The following is an 18139-nucleotide window of genomic DNA, read 5'->3' as shown; positions in this document are numbered from 1 at the left end:
TATGGTGACAGAGGATCTAGTGGGAGGGAGGAACTGAACATTAGTCAGGAAATGGTGTTCGGTAAACTGTTGGGACTGAAGGCAGGTAAATCCCACTGGCCTGATGGTCTGCATCCCAGAGTACTCAAGGAGGTGGCCTTAGAAATTGTGGATGCATTGGTGATCATTTTTCAATGTTCTCTCGACTCTGGATCAGTTCCCGTGAACTGGAGGGTAGCCAATGTAACGCCATTTCTTAAGAAAGGAAGGAGAGAGAAAACGGGGAATTATAGACCAGTTCGCCTTGCATCGGTAGTGGGGAAGATGCTGGAGTTGATTATTAAAGATGTTTTAACAGCACATTTGGAAAGCAGTGACGGGATTGGTCAAAGTCAGCATGGATTTATGAAGGGGAAATCATGCTTGATTAATCTTCTGGAATTTTATGAGGATGTAACAAGAAGAATGGATAAGGGATGGCGTATATGGACTTTCAAACAGCCTTTGACAAGGTCCAACACAAGAGATTAGTGTGCAAAATTAGAGCACATAGTATTGGAGGTAGGTATTGACATGGATAGAGAATTGGTTAACAAACTGGATGCAAACAGTAGGACTTAACGGGTCCTTTTCAGAATGGCAGGTAGTGACAAGCGGGGTGCCGCAAGGCTCGGTGCTGGAACCCCAGTTATTTACAATATATTAACGATTTAGACAAGGGAATTAAATGTAACATCTCCCAAGTTTGCAGATGACACAAGGTGGGTGGCAGTGTGAACTGCGAGGAGGATGCCATGAGGCTGCAGGGTAACTTGGCTAGGTTGAATGAGTGGGCAGATGGATGGCAGATGCAATTTAATGTGGATGAAGGTTATCCATTGAGGTTCTCCACTTTGGTGGCAAGAGCAGGAAGGCAGATTATTAACTGAATGGTGTCAGATTAGGAGAAGGGGAGGTGCAACGAGACCTGGGTATGCTTGTACATCAGTCACTGAAAGTAAGCATGCAGTTACAGCAGACAGTGAAGAAAGCTAATGGCATGTTGGCCTTCATTGCGTGAAGATTTGAGTTTAGGAGCAAGGAGGTCGGTCCTGGGTTGAGAGATTGCAACCTTCCCGTGGTCCGCCCTGTTTCAACGAATGCAATCAACCTGGCGTGCACAACAAATAAGATCAAATAGAACAAGTTATCCTACAACTTTAGGTTGTGCACGCCATACGCAAGAAGAAGAAGAGGTCGGTCCTACTGCAATTGTACAGGATCCTGGTGAGACCGCACCTGGAGCATTGTGTGCAATTTTGATCTCCTAATTTGAGGAAGGACATTCTTGCTATTGAGGGAGTGTAGCACAGGTTCACCAGGTTTATTCCCGTGATGGCGGGACTGACATATGAGATAAGAATGGGTGGACTGGCCTTGATTTCACTGGAATTTAGGATGAGAGGGCATCTTATAGAAACATAAAATTCTCAAGGGATTGGACAGACTAGATGCAGGACAAATGTTCCCGATGTTGGGATAGTCCAGAACCAGGGGTCACAGTTTCAGACTGACATGAGGAAAAACTACTTCACCCAGAGAGTTGTGAATCTGTGGAATTCGTAGAAGGCAGTGGAGGCCAATTCATTGGATGTTCGATCTAGATCTTTGGGCAAAAGAAATCAAGGGATATGGAGAAAAAGCAGGAAAGGGGTACTGATTTTAGATAATATATCTCAATAGATGAATGGCAGTGCTGGCTCGAAGGGCCAAATGGCTTACACCTGCACCTATTTTTCCATGTACCCCTGGATCAGATACCAGCCTGTAACTTACTCCCGTGGATCTGGTATACTATATATAAACCCCACAAAATCCTGGATTAGATCACAACACCAGGGATCTGGTATTGTATACAAACCCACCCCAACACCCTGGATTAGATTCTGGCCCATAATCCAATGTTATTCAAACTATAAACTTCAGGCCCCCCTGGATTAGACCCCGGCTTGTAATGCAGGAGATCATGCTGCTGAATTACACCCTCCCCCACCCTCACTATTGCCCCTTTTCCTTCCAGAGTCACCTAAATTTAACATGCTCACGAAAATGGTCCTCGATCCCGGGCGTATGATTCAGAGGGCAGAGGTCACTGAAAACCCTCCTGTAAACTTTGCACTGCAAATCAACCAATGCCTGAACTTCAAGATCCAGCTTGAGGTAAGACCTACCGATCGATAAAGAGATAGACCATGGCGCGAGACCGTTCAGGGTTCCCATACGGTTAGACCACACCGGGAACACCGTTCAGGGTTCCTGCCCAGTTAGACCACACTGGGAGAAACGTTCATGGAGTAAATCGTGGGGGAAGGGTTACAGTGGAGCGTGGGAATGCAGGATAGGATGGGGAAGATAGTTGGGCCCCCACCGGGAGCATCATTCAGGGTTCCCACAAGGGTACACCACACCGGGAGCAACGTTCAGGGTTCCTGCCCAGGTAGACCACACCGGGAGACCGTTCGGGGTTCCCATCCGGTTAGATAACAACGGTAACACTGTTCAGTTTTCTGTAGAAATGGACAAGGAGTGAATGGTGGGGGGAGGGAGGGGGGCGGGGGGGTGGAGGGTTACAGGGGAGCGTGAGAGTGCAGGATAGGATGGGGGATATGGTTGGGCCATTGATGGATAATTGGCACATATTCCACGACCCTTGACCATTCTTTACTTCACCTCCTCTGTCTCCCCCATCTCTCTCACATTCTCTCGTGCCCCACCTCTCTTATTTTTATCCCCTCTATTCCCTCTCTCTTTGCCCCAATCTCTCCCCATCTCACTCTTCCACTCTTTCTCTGCCACTCTCTCCCCTCTCTGCCCAATCCTCTTCTCCCTTCTCTCCCCCCCCCCCCCCACTCTTTCTACCCCCTCTCTCTCTCTTCAACCTTCCCTGGCTCCCCCCCCCCCCTTTTATCTCTTCCCCAGAACTGTATCCAGGACACGTACAACAACATCCAGTTGGACATGACCTACGTAGCCAAGGGCCAGAGATCGGGCATTTACCCGGCTCCCATCCTCAAACAGGGCAGCACAGGAATCTGGAGCAGCGGGGTGTGTACTGGAGGGGCAAGAGAATGGATGGATCAGGGAGGGATGACTTATGGGGATGGACCAGTGATGAGGAGATACATGATCCGACCAGGGGAAGGGATTTGAGGGACGGACCAGTGGGGAGGGGGTTCAGGGACGGACCAGTGGGGAGGGGGTCGAGGACGGACCAGTGGGGAAGGGGTTGTGGGATGGACCAGTGGGGAGGGGGTTGTGGGACGGACCAGTGGGGAGGGGGTTCAGGGACGGACCAGTGGGGAGGGGGTTCAGGGACGGACCAGTGGGGAGGGAGGGGGTTCAGGGACGGACCAGTGGGGAGGGAGGGGGTTCAGGGACGGACCAGTGGGGAGGGGGTTCAGGGACGGACCAGTGGGGAGGGAGGGGGTTCAGGGACAGACCAGTGGGGAGGGGGTTGTGGGACGGACCAGTGGGGAGGGAGGGGGTTCAGGGACGGACCAGTGGGGAGGGGGTTGAGGACGGACCAGTGGGGAGGGGGTTGAGGACGGACCAGTGGGGAGGGGGTTGAGGACGGACCAGTGGGGAGGGGGTTGAGGACGGACCAGTGACAGACAATAGTTGAATGGACAGCAAATTGGCTCCATGGAAGGAAGCAGAGGGTGATGGTGGAAGGTTGCTTCTCAGACTGGAGGCCTGTGACTAGTGGTGTGCCTCACGGTTCGGTGCTGGGTCTGTTATTTTGTAATCTACATCAATGATTTGGATGAGAACATACAGGGCAAGATTAGCAAGTTTGTTGATGATACAAAAGTTAGTGGTTTTGCAGATAGTGAAGATGGTTGTGAAAGATTGCAGCAGGATCGGAATCAATTGGCCAGGTGGGCTGTGGAATGGTTGGTGGAATTTAATACAGGGAAGTGTGAGGTGTTGCATTTTGGGATGTCGAACAAGGGCAGGACCTACACAGTGAATGGTAGGTCTATGGGTAGTGTTGTAGAGCAGAGGGATCTAGGAATATAGGTGCCTGGTTCCTTGGAAGTCGAATCACAGGTTGATAAGGAGGTCAAAAAGGCTTTTGCCACTTTGGCCTTCATCTGTCAGAGTATTGAGTAAATAAGTAGGGAGGTCATGTTGCAGTTGTATAGGATGTTGGTGAGACTGCATTTAGAATATTGTATTCAGTTCTTGGCACCATGTTATAGGATATTGTCAAGCTTAAAATGGTTCAGTAAAGATTTACGAGAATGTTGCCAGGACCAGAGGGTGAGAGCTATAGGGAGAGGTTGAGTAGGCTGGGTCTCTATTCCATGGAGCATAGGAGAATGAGGGGTGATCTTATAGAGGTGTACAAAATCATGAGAGGAATAGATCGGGTAGACTTTTGCCCAGAGTAGGGGAATCGAGAACCAGATGACATCGGTTCAAGGTGAAGGGGAAAGATTTAATAGGAATCTGAGGGGTAGCTTTTTCACACAAAGGGTGGTGGGTGTATGGAACAAGCTGCCAGAGGAGGTAGTTGATTCTGGGACTATCCCATCATTTAAGAAACAGTTGGACAGGTATATGGATAGGATTGGAGGAATATGGACCAAGTGCAGGCAAGTGGGACTAGTCTAGCTGGGACATGTTGGCCTGCGTGGGCGACTTCCACACTGTATCACTCTGACCAGGAGAAGGGGTTTGAGAGATGGACTGAGGAGAGTGATGGCCGGACCAGGGGGGAGAGGTTTGAGGGATGGACTGACGGCAAGGATTCAAGGCCAATGGGGGAGGGGGTTGAGAGGGGGGGGAGACAGGGATTCAGGGACAGACCAGGAAGATGGGGCTGAGCGTTGGACCAGGTGGATGGGGTTGAAGAACGGGCTGGTGGGGAGGGGGTTGAGGTTTCATGGACGAATTGGGGCAGGGACGGGGGAAGATGGGACGTGAGCACATGTGCTGATGTGTCCCTCACTGCCCACAGCTGCCATTTGAGCAGGAGTGTGGCTCAGACAACATCTGTACCGACCGTCTGAAGGTGTCATTCTCCATGAGCGGGTACGTAATCTAACACACCCCCTCCCCCAACCTTCCCCACACTCCAAGCCTCCCCCATCTCCAGCCCCTAGACCCCCCCACATCATCTGTGTTCCCCACCTCCAGGCCTTCCATCCTCCCCACCCTCCCGAGCTCTGACCCCCCCTTCCCTCCGCTCCCTGCACCTCCTCCCCCTCTTGCACATCCACATCCTCTGCCCCCCCCCCATCCCCAGCCCATCGCCGGCTCCTAGACCCGCACCTCATCTCTGTGACTCCCTTTCACCTCCGGTCACTACACCCCTCTCCCCGTCTCTGACGCCCTCTATCCCTGCAGCACCCAGTTCTTGGTCGTGGGGAGCCACACTACCCTTGGTCTGGACGTCTCCTTGGAGAATTGTGGAGAGAATTCTTACTTCACCGTGGTCACATTCCTCATCCCGAGGGGTCTTTCCTTCCGTAAGACCACCATTGTTCAGGTGAGACTGGGCTCTTTATTATCACCAGCACAGGGTTACCCCGATTACCATAAAGTGCATGGAAATAGCCCTGATGTTTGGGCCGACAGGTTTTGGCGCATTTTTCAAAGTCAAGTCCAGTCCAGTCTGTGCGCTCGGTTTCCTGGAACGGCTCTTGATGCAGGCGAGCCCCAGGCTGCTACACGGCCTCCAGTTGCTGTCTCCGTCCGGGTTGTCCAGCAACCCATCATTCCCCTCCCCTCCCATCCTCTCCTCTCCCCTCCCCTCCTCTCCCCTCCCTCTCCTCCCCTCCCCTCCCCTCCTCTCCCCTCCCCTCCTCTCCTCTCCCCTCTCCTCCTCTCCCCTCTCCTCACCTCTCCTCTCCCATCTCCTCACCTCTCCCCTCCTCACCTCTCCCCTCCTCCCCTCTCCCCTCCTCTCCTCCCCTCCCTCCTCCCCTCCCCTCCTCTCCTCTCCCCTACTCTACTATTTCCTCCCCACTCCACAGTGTACAGGTACAAGTTAAAGGGAATAACTTTTAGTGCAATGTAAAGTCCAGTAAATTTGGATTAAAGATAGTTCCACTGATGTTGATGGTAGGTCAGGAGCCGCTCTGTAGTTGGTGATTGGATGGTTTAGTGGCTTGATAAAAACTTACTTTAGAGATACAGCACACAAACAGGCCCGTTGCCCCACCGAGCCCATGCCGACCAGCGATCCCCACACACAAACACGATCCAGCACATACTTGGTACAATTTACATTTATACCAAGCCAATTAACCTAAAAAACTGGACGTCTTTGGAACGTGGGAGGAAACAGGAACGACCTGGAGAAAATCCACATAGGTCATGGCGAGAACGTACAAACTGTGCAGACAGCAACCGTAGTCGGGATCAAAACGAGGTCTTTGACGCTGTAAGCAGCAACTTACCGCTACGCCACCGTGTTACAGGGACGGTGGGAAGAAATTGTTTCAGAATCTGGAGGTGTGCGCTTTCACACTTCTGTACCACTTGCCTGATGGTAAAGGAGAGAAGAGGGAGTGACGGGTGAGGCTGGTCTTTGATTATGCTGCTGGCATTGCCAAGCAGCGTGGTGTAGATGGAGTCGATGGAAAGGAGGTTGGTTTGTGTGATGGTCTGTGTTAAACAATGCTCTGGGAAAAGTTCAAAAGTAATTGAAAGAATTAGGCCATTCGGCCCATCAAGTCTACTAGATGGTTGATCTCTCTTTCCCTCTCAACCCAATTCTCTTGCCTTCTCCCCATAACCTTTTAAGAACCTATCAATCTCTGCTTTAAACCTACCCAATGACTTGGTCCACAGCTGTCTATGGCAATGAATTCCACAGATACACTAGCTAAATAAATCCCTCCTCATGTCAGTATTACAGCTGGGAAAAAGGGACAACATAAGCATGAGGGAGGAGCTATCCAAAGTTGACTGGTAAGGGACACTAGCTGGAATGATGATGGAACAGCAATGGCAGGAATTTCTGGGAATAATCCAGAAGATGCAGGATCTTATCATTCCAAAGAAGTAGAAAGATTCTAGGGGGAGAAAGAGTCAACTGTGGATGATAAGGGAAGTCGAGAACAATATAAAGAGGATTTCCAAAGTCTACAGAGTGATTTAGGCCATTTGGAAGAATGGGCTGAAAGATGGCAGATGGAGTTTAATGCTGATAAATGTGAGGTGCTACACCTTGGCAGGACAAATCAAAATAGGACGTAAATGGTAGGGAATTGAAGAATACAGTTGAACAGCGGGATCTTGGAATAACCGTGCATAGTTCCTTGAAGGTGGAATCTCATATAGATAGGGTGGTAAAGAAAGATTTTGGTATGCTACCCTTTATAAATCAGAGCATTGAGTATAGAAGCTGGGATGTAATGTTAAAATTGTACTAGGCATTGGTGAGACCAAATCTGGAGTATGGTGTACAATTTTGGTTGCCCAATTATAGGAAGGATGTCAACAAAATAGAGAGAGTACAGAGGAGATTTACTAGAATGTTGCCTGGGTTTCAACAACTAAGTTACAGAGAAAGGTTGAATAAGTTAGGTCTTTATTCTCTGGAGCGCAGAAGGTTAAGGGGGGACTTGATAGAGGTCTTTAAAATGATGAGAGGGATAGACAGAGTTGATGTGGACAAGCTTTTCCCTTTGAGAATAGGGAAGATTCAAACAAGAGGACATGACTTCAGAATTAAGGGACAGAAGTTTAGGGGTAACATGAGGGGGAACTTCTTCACTCAGAGAGTGGTAGCGTTGTGGAATGAGCTTCCAGTGGAAGTGGTGGAGGCAGGTTCGATGGTCTAATTTAAAAATAAATTGGATAGGCATATGGATGAGAAGGGAATGGAGGGTTATGGTATGAGTGCAGGAAGGTGGGACTAAGGGAAAATAATTGTTCGGCACGGACTTGTAGGGCCGAGATGGCCTGTTTCCGTGCTGTAATTGTTATATGGTTATAAAACTAAAAGAGAAGGCGTATCTTGTGTTGTACTTCCGGTGGCGCTGGTGCCAGCTGCCTCCACCTACAGCCCGGTATCTTTTTGTTTTTTTGTTTATTTAGTTATGTAAAAGTGTGTTTTTTTGTGTTTTTTTTGTGTTTTGATGTGGGGGAAGAGGGTACGGTGCGGGGGATACCGTCCTTCAGCCGCTTCCTGGTGAAGACGCAACTTTTATTCGAGTCGCGTCCTCGCCCCCCCCCCCCCCCCCCCCCCCCCCACCACCAGCGGCCTACCTACTGGATTAGCGTGGACTTTCCTGCGACCAGAGCTCCAGCAGCGGCGGGACAGCGCTGATACATCGCGAGGCTGGCGATGCCTTACCGGGGGTCGCCGTCTGGAGCCCGGAGTGCTGGACCTGCTGCACCGACATCATGGAGCTACGGTTTGCGGAGCTCCCAACGCGGGCGGCGCTGATGGACAGCGCGGGGTCCTGCGACTCTGCCCAGCTCGGCCTGCAGACTCGGGAGCTGCGGACACGGGAGCTGCGGACTCCGGCTGCGGGAGGCGGCTGATCAGGAGGTCCGGGCCGCTGAGGAGGAGGATGTTCACCGTCGGGGTTCGGCGTCGGCGTTCCACCAGCCCGGCGTGAGGGCCTGAACATCGGGCCGCCCGGTGCGGCGACTGCGGGTGCTAGGAAGGCCTCGACCACGAGTGAACATCTGGGAAGAACGGAGGGGAGGCTGGCTGGACTATGGTGCCTTCCTCACCTTGGTGCCACTGTGTTATGTTGTGTCGTGGACTTTCAGTGTTTGTGCTTTTTTTTTAAATCTATTTTATTTTTAATATGTTTTATTATTTATTATTATTTATTTATTTTTATTTTTATGATACTGCCTGTAAGGGAAATTCATTTCGTTGTCTCTAACTGAGACAATGACAATAAATTTGAATACAATACAATACAATACAAAGTATAACATGGCAAAGATTAGTGGAAAGCCAGAGGATTGGGAAGCTTTTAAAGAACATAGAAATTACATAGAAACATAGAAAATAGGTGCAGGAGGAGGCTATTCGGCCCTTCGAGCCAGCACCGCGATTCATTGTGATCATGGCTGATCGTTCCCTATCAATAACCCGTGCCTGCGTTCTCTCTTAACTCTCTCTTAAATCCATCCAGTGATTTGGCCTCCACTGCCCTCTGTGGCAGGGAATTTTATAAATTCACAACTCTCTGGGTGAAAACGTTTTTTCTCACCTCAGTCTTAAATCACCTCCCCTTTAATCTAGGACTGTGGCCCCTGGTTCTGGACACGCCCAACATTGGGAACATTTTTCCTGCATCCAGCTTGTCCGGTCCTTTTATAATTTTATATGTTTCTATAAGATCCCCCTCATCCTTCTAAACTCCAGTGAATACAAACCTAGTCTTTTCAATCTTTCCTCATATGACAGTCCCGCCATCCCAGGGATCAATCTCGTGAACCTACGTTGCACTGCCTCAATCACAAGGATGTCCTTTCTCAGATTAGGAGACCAAAACTGTACACAATACTCCAGATGTTGTCTTACCAGAGCCCTATACAATTGCAGAAGAACCTCTTTACTCCTGTACTGAAATCCTCTTGTTATGAAGGCCAACATTCCTCCTAACATCCTCTTCACAGTTCACACTGCCACCCAGCTTTGTGTCATCCGCAAACTTGCTAGTGTTGCTCCTAATTCCCTCTTCCAAATCATTAATATATATGGTAAACAGTTGCGGCCCCAACACCGAGCCTTGCGGCACTCCACCAGCCACTGCCTGCTTTCTGAAAAGGACCCATTCACTCCTACTCTTTGCTTCCGGTCTGCCAACCAATTTTCTATCCATGTCAACACCCTACCCCCAATACCATGTGCTCTAATTTTAGTCACCAGTCTCCTGTGCGGGACCTTATCAATAGCTTTATGAAAGTCTAGATACACTACATCCACTGGCACCCATTCATCCATTTTACTTGTCATATATTAATGATCTGGATGAGGGAATTGAAGGCAATATCTCCAAGTTTGCGGATGACACTAAGCTGGGGGGCAGTGTTAGCTGTGAGGAGGATGCTAGGAGACTGCACGGTGACTTGGATAGGCTGGGTGAATGGGCAGATGTTTGGCAGATGCAGTATAATGTGGATAAATGTGAGGTTATCCATTTTGGTGGCAAAAACAGGAAAGCAGAATATTATCTAAATGGTGGCCGACTAGGAAAAGGGGAGATGCAACGAGACCTGGTGTGTCATGGTACACCAGTCATTGAAAGTAGGCATGCAGGTGCAGCAGGCAGTGAAGAAAGCGAATGGTATGTTAGCTTTCATAGCAAAAGGATTTGAGTATAGGAGCAGGGAGGTTCTACTGCAGTTGTACAGGGTCTTGGTGAGACCACACCTGGAGTATTGCGTACAGTTTTGGTCTCCAAATCTGAGGAAGGACATTATTGCCATAGAGGGAGTGCAGAGACGGTTCACCAGACTGATTCCTGGGATGTCAGGACTGTCTTATGAAGAAAGACTGGATAGACTTGGTTTATACTCTCTAGAATTTAGGAGATTGAGAGGGGACCTTATAGAAACTTACAAAATTCTTAAGGGGTTGGACAGGCTAGATGCAGGAAGATTGCTCCCGATGTTGGGGAAGTCCAGGACAAGGGGTCACAGCTTAAGGATAAGGGGGAAATCCTTTAAAAACGAGATGAGAAGAACTTTTTTCACACAGAGAGTGGTGAATCTCTGGAACTCTCTGCCACAGAGGGTAGTCGAGGCCAGTTCATTGGCTATATTTAAGAGGGAGTTAGATGTGGCCCTTGTGGCTAAGGGGATCAGAGGGTATGGAGAGAAGGCAGGTACGGGATACTGAGTTGGATGATCAGCCATGATCATATTAATAATAATAATAATAAATTTTATTTAATGGGCGCCTTTCAGACATCTCAAGGACACCTTACATAGTAATCGGAATAAAAACATATAATCGGAATAGAACAGGTAAAAAAGACATCACAGAGACACATATTAAAAACAGAATTCAATCCAAAAACAGAAAATCAAAAACACAGTGTGAAGAGAGAGCAGCGGCAGCCAAAGCGCGCCAGCGTCCACTCTCTCTTCACGGCAGCCATCTTGGACACAGACCTACAGGACTACAATTAGACAAAAAAATCATCCCCCCACAGTGGAAAGCACTGTGGGGGAAGGCACAATGTCCAGTCCCCACCCCATGTTCACCCCAAAGTCAGGCCTATTGAGGCCACCGCAATTGCCTCTACGGAGGCCCGATGTCCCTGGCCGTTCTCACCGGGTGGTCTTGCCCCGGCCTCGGGAGAGTCCTTTCGGCGGCTGGGCCACCTTGAACGGCCGCTTCCTGGTTGGAGCCCGCGGCTGCCGAAGCCGACAAGGCCGCGCCGGTTTGGAGCTCCCAGGCTCCCGATGACAAAGTCGGCACCGCCTCTCCGCACTGCCGCCTCTCCGCACGCCGCCTCTCAGCACTGCCGCCTCTCCGCACTGCCGCCTCTCCACACGCCGCCTCTCCACACGCCGCCTCTCCACACGCCGCCCGCACCGCTCCGCAGACCCGCAGCCTGGAGATGTTGCTCTCGGCGGTCCAGCTCGCCAGAGCTCCAGCGCGTCGCTCCAGCGCGGCAACCCAGGCAAGGTATCGCCCGCTCCACTCTGCTCCGCTCCAGCGCTCCAACGCTGTGCCGCCGCCGAGGCCGAGGTGCTGGGCGGTCCCCGCCAGGAAACGGTGCTCCAAGCCCGTAGGTAGGCCACGAGGACGGGTCGACGGGCAGCCCGGAGAAAAGGCTGCCACACCGACCAGGTAGGGACCTAGAAATAAAGTTACACCTACCCCCCCACATTAAAAGACCATATCCCCTACAAACAAAAAAACAGGACTCACTAAGAACTATAAAAAAAACGAATTTAAAACGGACGGCTGCTGGCTAGCAGCCGTTCATCAAGATGGCTCCTCCTCCTACATATTGAATGGCGGTGCAGGCTCGAAGGGCCGAATGGCCTACTCCTGCACCTAATTTCTATGTTTCTATGTTTTTATCCTCAAAAAATTCCAGAAGATTAGTCAAGCATGATTTCCCTATCATAAATCCATGTTGACTTGGATTAATAATTTTACTGCTATCCAAATGCCCCATTATTACCTTTTTAATAATTGACTCCAGCAGCTTTCCCACCACTGAAGTCTGGTCTGTATTTCCCCGTTTTCTCTCTCACTCCTTTTTTGAAAAGTGGGATAACATTAGCTATCCTCCAATCCACAGGAACTGATCCTGAATCTATTGAACATTGGAAAATGATCACCAATGCGTCCACTATTTCTAGAGCCACCTCCCTGAGGACCCAGGGATGCAGACCATCAGACCCAGGGGATTTATCATCCTTCAGTCCCATTAGCCTACCCAATACTATTTCTCGCCTAATGAAAATTTCTTTCAGTTCCTCTGCCCCCTTAGATCCTCTGTCCTCCAGTACATCTGGGAGATTGTTTGTGTCTTCCTTAGTGAAGACAGATCCAAAGTACCTATTCAACTCTTCTCCCATTTCCTTGTTGCCCATAATAATTGCACCCGTGTCTGCCTTCAATGGACCCACATTTGACTTTGCTACTCTTTTTCCCTTAACATATCTAAAGAAGCTTTTACTGTCCTCCTTTATATTCCTGGCCAGCTTCCCCTCGTACTTCATCTTTTCAGCCCGTTATGCCCGTTTTGTTTCCTTCTGTTGTCCTATGAAAGTTTCCCAATCCTCTGTCTTTCGGCTACTCTTTGCTGTGTTATACATCTTTTCTTTTAGTTTTATTCTATCACTAACTTCTCTAGTCAGCCACGGTTGCCTCCTACTCCCCTTAGAATCTTTCTTCCTTTTTGGAATGAAATTATCCTGCTTCTTCCGGATTATGCCCAGAAATTCCTGCCATTGCTGTTCCACCGTCATTCCTGCTAGGATCCCTTTCCAGTCTACTTTGGCCAGCTCCCCTCTCATGCCTTCATAGTCCCCTTTGCTCAACTGCATCACAGACACTTCCGATTTAACCTTCTCCTTCTCAAATTGCAGATTAAAACTAATCATATTATGATCACTACCTCCAAGCGGTTCTTTTACCTCGAGTTTTCTTATCATATCTGGTTCATTGGACAACACTAAATCCAGAATTGCCTTTTCTCTGGTCGGCTCCATTACAAGCTGCTCTAAAAATCCATCTCGGAGGCATTCTACAAACTCTCTTTCTTGGGGTCCTGAACCAACCTGATTTTCCCAGTCTACCTTCATATTGAAATCCATCATCACCACAGTGGCATTACCTTTGTTACATTCAGTTATATAAAGAGTAAGAAAGAGACAAGAGTGGACGTTAGACCACTGGAGAATGATGCAGGAGAAGTGATAATGGGGAATAAAGAAATGGCAGAGGAGCTGAATAACTTTTTGCATCAGTTTTCACAGTGGAAGACACCAGCAACATGCCTGAAATTCAACAGAGTCAGGGGTGGAAGTTAGTGACTATTAGTAGGGAGAAGGTGCTTGGGAAACTGAAAGGGCTAAAGGTGGATAAGTCTCCTGGACTGGAGAGACCACCCTAAACTTATCTTTAGAGATTGTGGAGGCATTTATATTTCAAAAGTCACTTGAGTCAGTAGTGCAATGATGGGAAAATTGTCAATATTACCCCGCTGCACAAGAAGGGAGCAAAGCAGAATAGTGGGAACTATAGGCCGGTTAGTCTGACTTCGGTGGTTGGTAGGATTTTGGAGTCCATTGTAAAGGATGAGGTTACGGAGAACTTGGAAGTTCACGATAAAATAGGCCGAAGTCAGCATGGCTTTGTGAAGGGGCGGTCTTGCTTGACAAATTTACTGTAATTCTTTGAAGAAGTAAATAGGACAGACAAAGGAGAGTCAGATGTTTACTTCATAAAACCACATGTTAGGCTGCTAAGGTGGATGAGAGCCCATGGTATTAAAGGGCAGATACTAGCATGGATAGCTGGTTGGCTGGATGGCAGAAGACAAAGAGTGGCAATAAAGGGGGCTTTTTCTGGTTGGCTGCCTGTGACTAGTAGAGTTCCGCAGGGCTCGGTGCTGGGGCCGCTACTCTTCATGTTGTATGTTAATGATTTAGACGAGGGGACTGAAGGCATTGTGACCAAGTTTGCGGATGATACGAAAATATGTGGAAGGGCATGTAGTGTAGAGAAAGCAGGGATTCTGCAGAAGGACTTGGACCGGCTGGGGGAGTGGGCAGAGAAGTGGCAGATGGAATATAGTGTAGCAAAGTGTGGAGTCATGCATTGTGGTAGTAGGAATACAGGCGTAGACTGGTTTCTAAATGGGGAGAGAATCCAGAAATCGGAGGTGCAAAAGGACTTGGGAGTGCTGGTTCAGGATTCCCAAAGAGTTAATCTGCAAGTCGAATCAAAGAAACTCAATGCTAGCATTTATTTTGAGAGGGCTTGAATACAAAGACAGGGTTGTAATGTTGAGGCTCTATAAGGAGCTGGTCTTCTTCTTGTCATGTTGCTGCACTTTTCCTAGTCACTTCATGACGCAGTCTCTGTCACGTGGGTTGAAGACCTTGAGATCTTCAGGTTTGCAGGTCTGTGGGAGGAGGGGGCAGGTAAATCAATGCTCCATAGTTTGGGTTGCCTCCCCGCAGTCACGTTCGGTTGGTCTATTGTTGTTCTGCATGAGGGCTTTGTACCGTTCGACCCGTGTTCTGAGGCGGTTGAGGCAGAGCCAGACTGACCATGTCTCCTTCGCTCCCAATGAGTAGAGTGTCTGTGTGTGGGGTTTTTGATTCTAGGTGCTGGTAAGGCCACATTTGGAATTGTGAGCAATTCTGGGCACCATATCTGAGGAAGGATGTGCTGGCTCTGGGGAGGGTCCAGAGGAGATCCTAGGAATTAGTAGGTTAACCTATGATGAGTGTTTGTCGGCACTGGGCCTGTACTCACTGGAGTTTAGGAGATTGAGGGGGGACCTCTTTCTCCCTCTCTCCCTCTCCCTCTCTCCCTCCACTGGTTCCAGCCCAACAGCCTGAACTTTGTCCTTCCACCACAACCCAATGCCTTCTATGAGTAAAGCAGTTTCCAATTCATGACATCAAGTTAGTGTTAATCGTGCAACTTCTGCATTGGCCCCTTCGGCAAGAGCGACCATAATATGGTTGAGTTCTTCATTAGGATGGAAAGTGACATTGTTAATTCAGAAACAATGATTCTGAACTTAAAGAAAGGTAACTTTGAGGGTATGAGACATGAATTGGCCAAGATTGACTGGCAATTAATTCTTAAAGGGTTGACGGTGGATATGCAATGAAAGGCATTTAAAGACTGCATGGATGAACTACAACAATTGTTCATCCCAGTTTGGCAAAAGAATAAATCAGGGAAGGTAGTGCATCCGTGGATAACAAGGGAAACCAGGCATAGTATAAAAGCAAAATATGAAGTGTACAAATTAGCCAGAAAAAGCAGCCTACCAGAGGACTGGGAAAAATTCAGAGACCAGGAGAGGAGGACTTGATTAGGAAAAGGAAACTAGATTATGAAAGAAAACTGGCAGGGAACATAAAAACTGACTGCAAAAGTTTTTATAGATATGTGAAGAGAAAGAGATTAGTAAATACAAATGTAGGTCCCTTGCAGTCAGAAACAGGTGAATTGATCATGGGGAACAAGGACATGGCAGACCAATTGAATAACTACTTTGGTTCCGTCTTCACCAAGGAAGACATAAATAATCTGCCAGAAATGGCAGGTGACCACGGGTCCAATGAGATGGAGGAACTGAGTGAAATCCAGGTTAGCCGGGAAGTGGTGTTAGGTAAATTGAATGGATTAAAGGCCGATAAAACCTCAGGGCCAGATAGGCTGCATCCCAGAGTACGCAAGGAAGTAGCCCCAGAAATAGTGGATGCATTAGTGATAATTTTTCAAAACTCTTTAGATTCTGGAGTAGTTCCTGAGGACTGGAGGGTAGCTAATGTAACTCCACTTTTTAAAAAGGGAGGGAGAGAGAAAATGGGGAATTACAGACCAGTTAGTCTAACATCGGTAGTGGGGAAACTGCTAGAGTCGGTTATTAAAGATGGGATAGCAGCACATTTGGAAAGTGGTGAAATCATTGGACAAAGTCAGCATGGATTTATGAAAGGTAAATCATGTTTGACGAATCTTATAGAATTTTTCGAGGATGTAACTGATAGAGTGGATAGGGGAGAACCAGTGGATGTGTTATATCTGGACTTTTAGAAGGCTTTCGACAAGGTCCCATATAAGAGATTAGTATACAAACTTAACGCACACAATATTGGGGGTTCAGTATTGATGTGGATAGAGAACTGGCTGGCAAACAGGAAGCAAAGAGTAGGAGTAAACGGGTCCTTTTCAGAATGGCAGGCAGTGACTAGTGGGATACCGCAAGGCTCAGTGCTGGGACCCCAGCTATTTACAATATATATTAATGATTTGGACGAGGGAATTGAATGCAACATCTCCAAGTTTGCGGATGACACAAAGCTGGGGGGCAGTGTTAGCTGTGAGGAGGATGCTAGGAGGCTGCAAGGTGACTTGGATAGGCTGGGTGAGTGGGCAAATGCATGGCAGATGCAGTATAATGTGGATAATTGTGAGGTTATCCACTTGGTGGCAAAAACAGGAAAGCTGACTATTATCTAAATAGTGGCCGATTAGGAAAAGGGGAGATGCAACGAGACCTGGGTGTCATGGTACACCAGTACTTGAAATTAGGCACACAAAATTGCTGGGGAAACTCAGCGGGTGCAGCAGCATCTATGGAGCGAAGGAAATAGGCGATGTTTCGGGCCGAAACCCTTCTTCAGACTGATGGGGGGTGGGGAAAGAAAGAAGGAAAAAGGGAGGAGGAGGAGGAGGAGCCCGAGGGCGGGCGGATGGGAGGGTGGGAGGAGACAGCTAGAGGGTTAAGGAAGGGGAGGAGACAGCACGGGCTAGCCAAATTGGGAGAATTCAATGTTAATGCCATAAGGACGCAAGGACCCCAGACGGAATATGAGGTGCTGTTCCTCCAATTTCCGCTGTTGCTCACTCTGGCAATGGAGGAGACCCAGGACAGAGAGGTCGGATTGGGAATGGGAGGGGGAGTTGAAGTGCTGAGCCACCGGGAGGTCAGGTAGGTTATTGCGGACTGAGCGGAGGTGTTCGGCGAAACGATCGCCCAACCTACGCTTGGTCTCACCGATGTAAATCAGCTGACATCTAGAGCAGCGGATGCAGTAGATGAGGTTGGAGGAGATACAGGTGAACCTTTGTCGCACCTAGAACGACTGCTTGGGACCTTGAATGGAGTCGAGGGGGGAGGTGAAGGGACAGGTGTTGCATTTCTTGCGGTTGCAACGGAAAGTGCCCGGGGAGGGGGTGGTGCGGGAGGGAAGGGAAGAATTGACGAGGGAGTTGCGGAGGGAGCGGTCTTTGCGGAAGGCAGACATGGGGGGAGATGGGAAGATGTGGAGAGTGGTGGGGTCACGTTGGAGGTGGCGGAAATGGCGGAGGATTATGTGTTGTGTTGAAATTATGTGTTGAAATTAGGCATGCAGGTGCAACAGGTAGTGAAGAAAGCGAGTTGGCATTCATAGCATAAGGATTTGAGTATAGGACCAGGGAGGATCTGCTGCAGCTGTACAGGGTCTTGGTGAGACCACACCTGGAGTATTTGGAGTATCTCCAAATCTGAGGAAGGACATTATTGCCATAGAGGGAGTGCAGAGAAGGTTCGCCAGACTGATTTCTGAGATGTCAGGACTTTCTTATGACGAAAAACTGGATAGACTCGGATTGTACTCCCTAGAATTTAGGAGATTGAGGGGGGATCTTAGAGAAACTTACAAAATTCTTAAGGGATTGGACAGGCTAGATGCAGGAAGATTGTTACCGATGTTGGGGAAGTCCAGGGCAAGAACTCACAGCTTAAGGATAGAGGGGAAATCCTTTAGAACCGAGATGAGATAAACATTTTTCACGCAGAGAGTGGTGATTCTCTGGAACTCTCTGCCACAGAAGGTAGTTGAGGCCAGTTCATTGGCTATATTTAAGAGGGAGTTTGATGTGGCCCTTGTGGCTAAAGGGATCAGGGGGTATGGAGATAAGGCAGGTACGGGATACTGA

General features: G+C 48.7%; 1 protein-coding gene across 1 annotated transcript in view; it reads left to right on the top strand.

Moving 5' to 3' along the window:
• The first annotated feature begins 2052 nt into the window (after positions 1-2052).
• LOC116989741 (integrin alpha-X-like) overlaps positions 2053-18139 on the top strand; it is a 40354-nt gene continuing 24267 nt past the window's right edge. Inside the window, exons 1-4 of the mRNA XM_033047333.1 lie at positions 2053-2178; positions 2938-3063; positions 4982-5055; positions 5371-5512. Coding sequence (XP_032903224.1) covers positions 2056-2178; positions 2938-3063; positions 4982-5055; positions 5371-5512 — 465 coding nt within the window. The 5' untranslated portion in view covers positions 2053-2055. The remainder of the gene's footprint in view (positions 2179-2937; positions 3064-4981; positions 5056-5370; positions 5513-18139) is intronic.

This window comes from Amblyraja radiata, chromosome 29 (assembly GCF_010909765.2).
Source record: "Amblyraja radiata isolate CabotCenter1 chromosome 29, sAmbRad1.1.pri, whole genome shotgun sequence".
Lineage (NCBI taxonomy): Eukaryota > Metazoa > Chordata > Chondrichthyes > Rajiformes > Rajidae > Amblyraja > Amblyraja radiata.
This window is presented reverse-complemented; position numbering and strand designations above follow the sequence as displayed.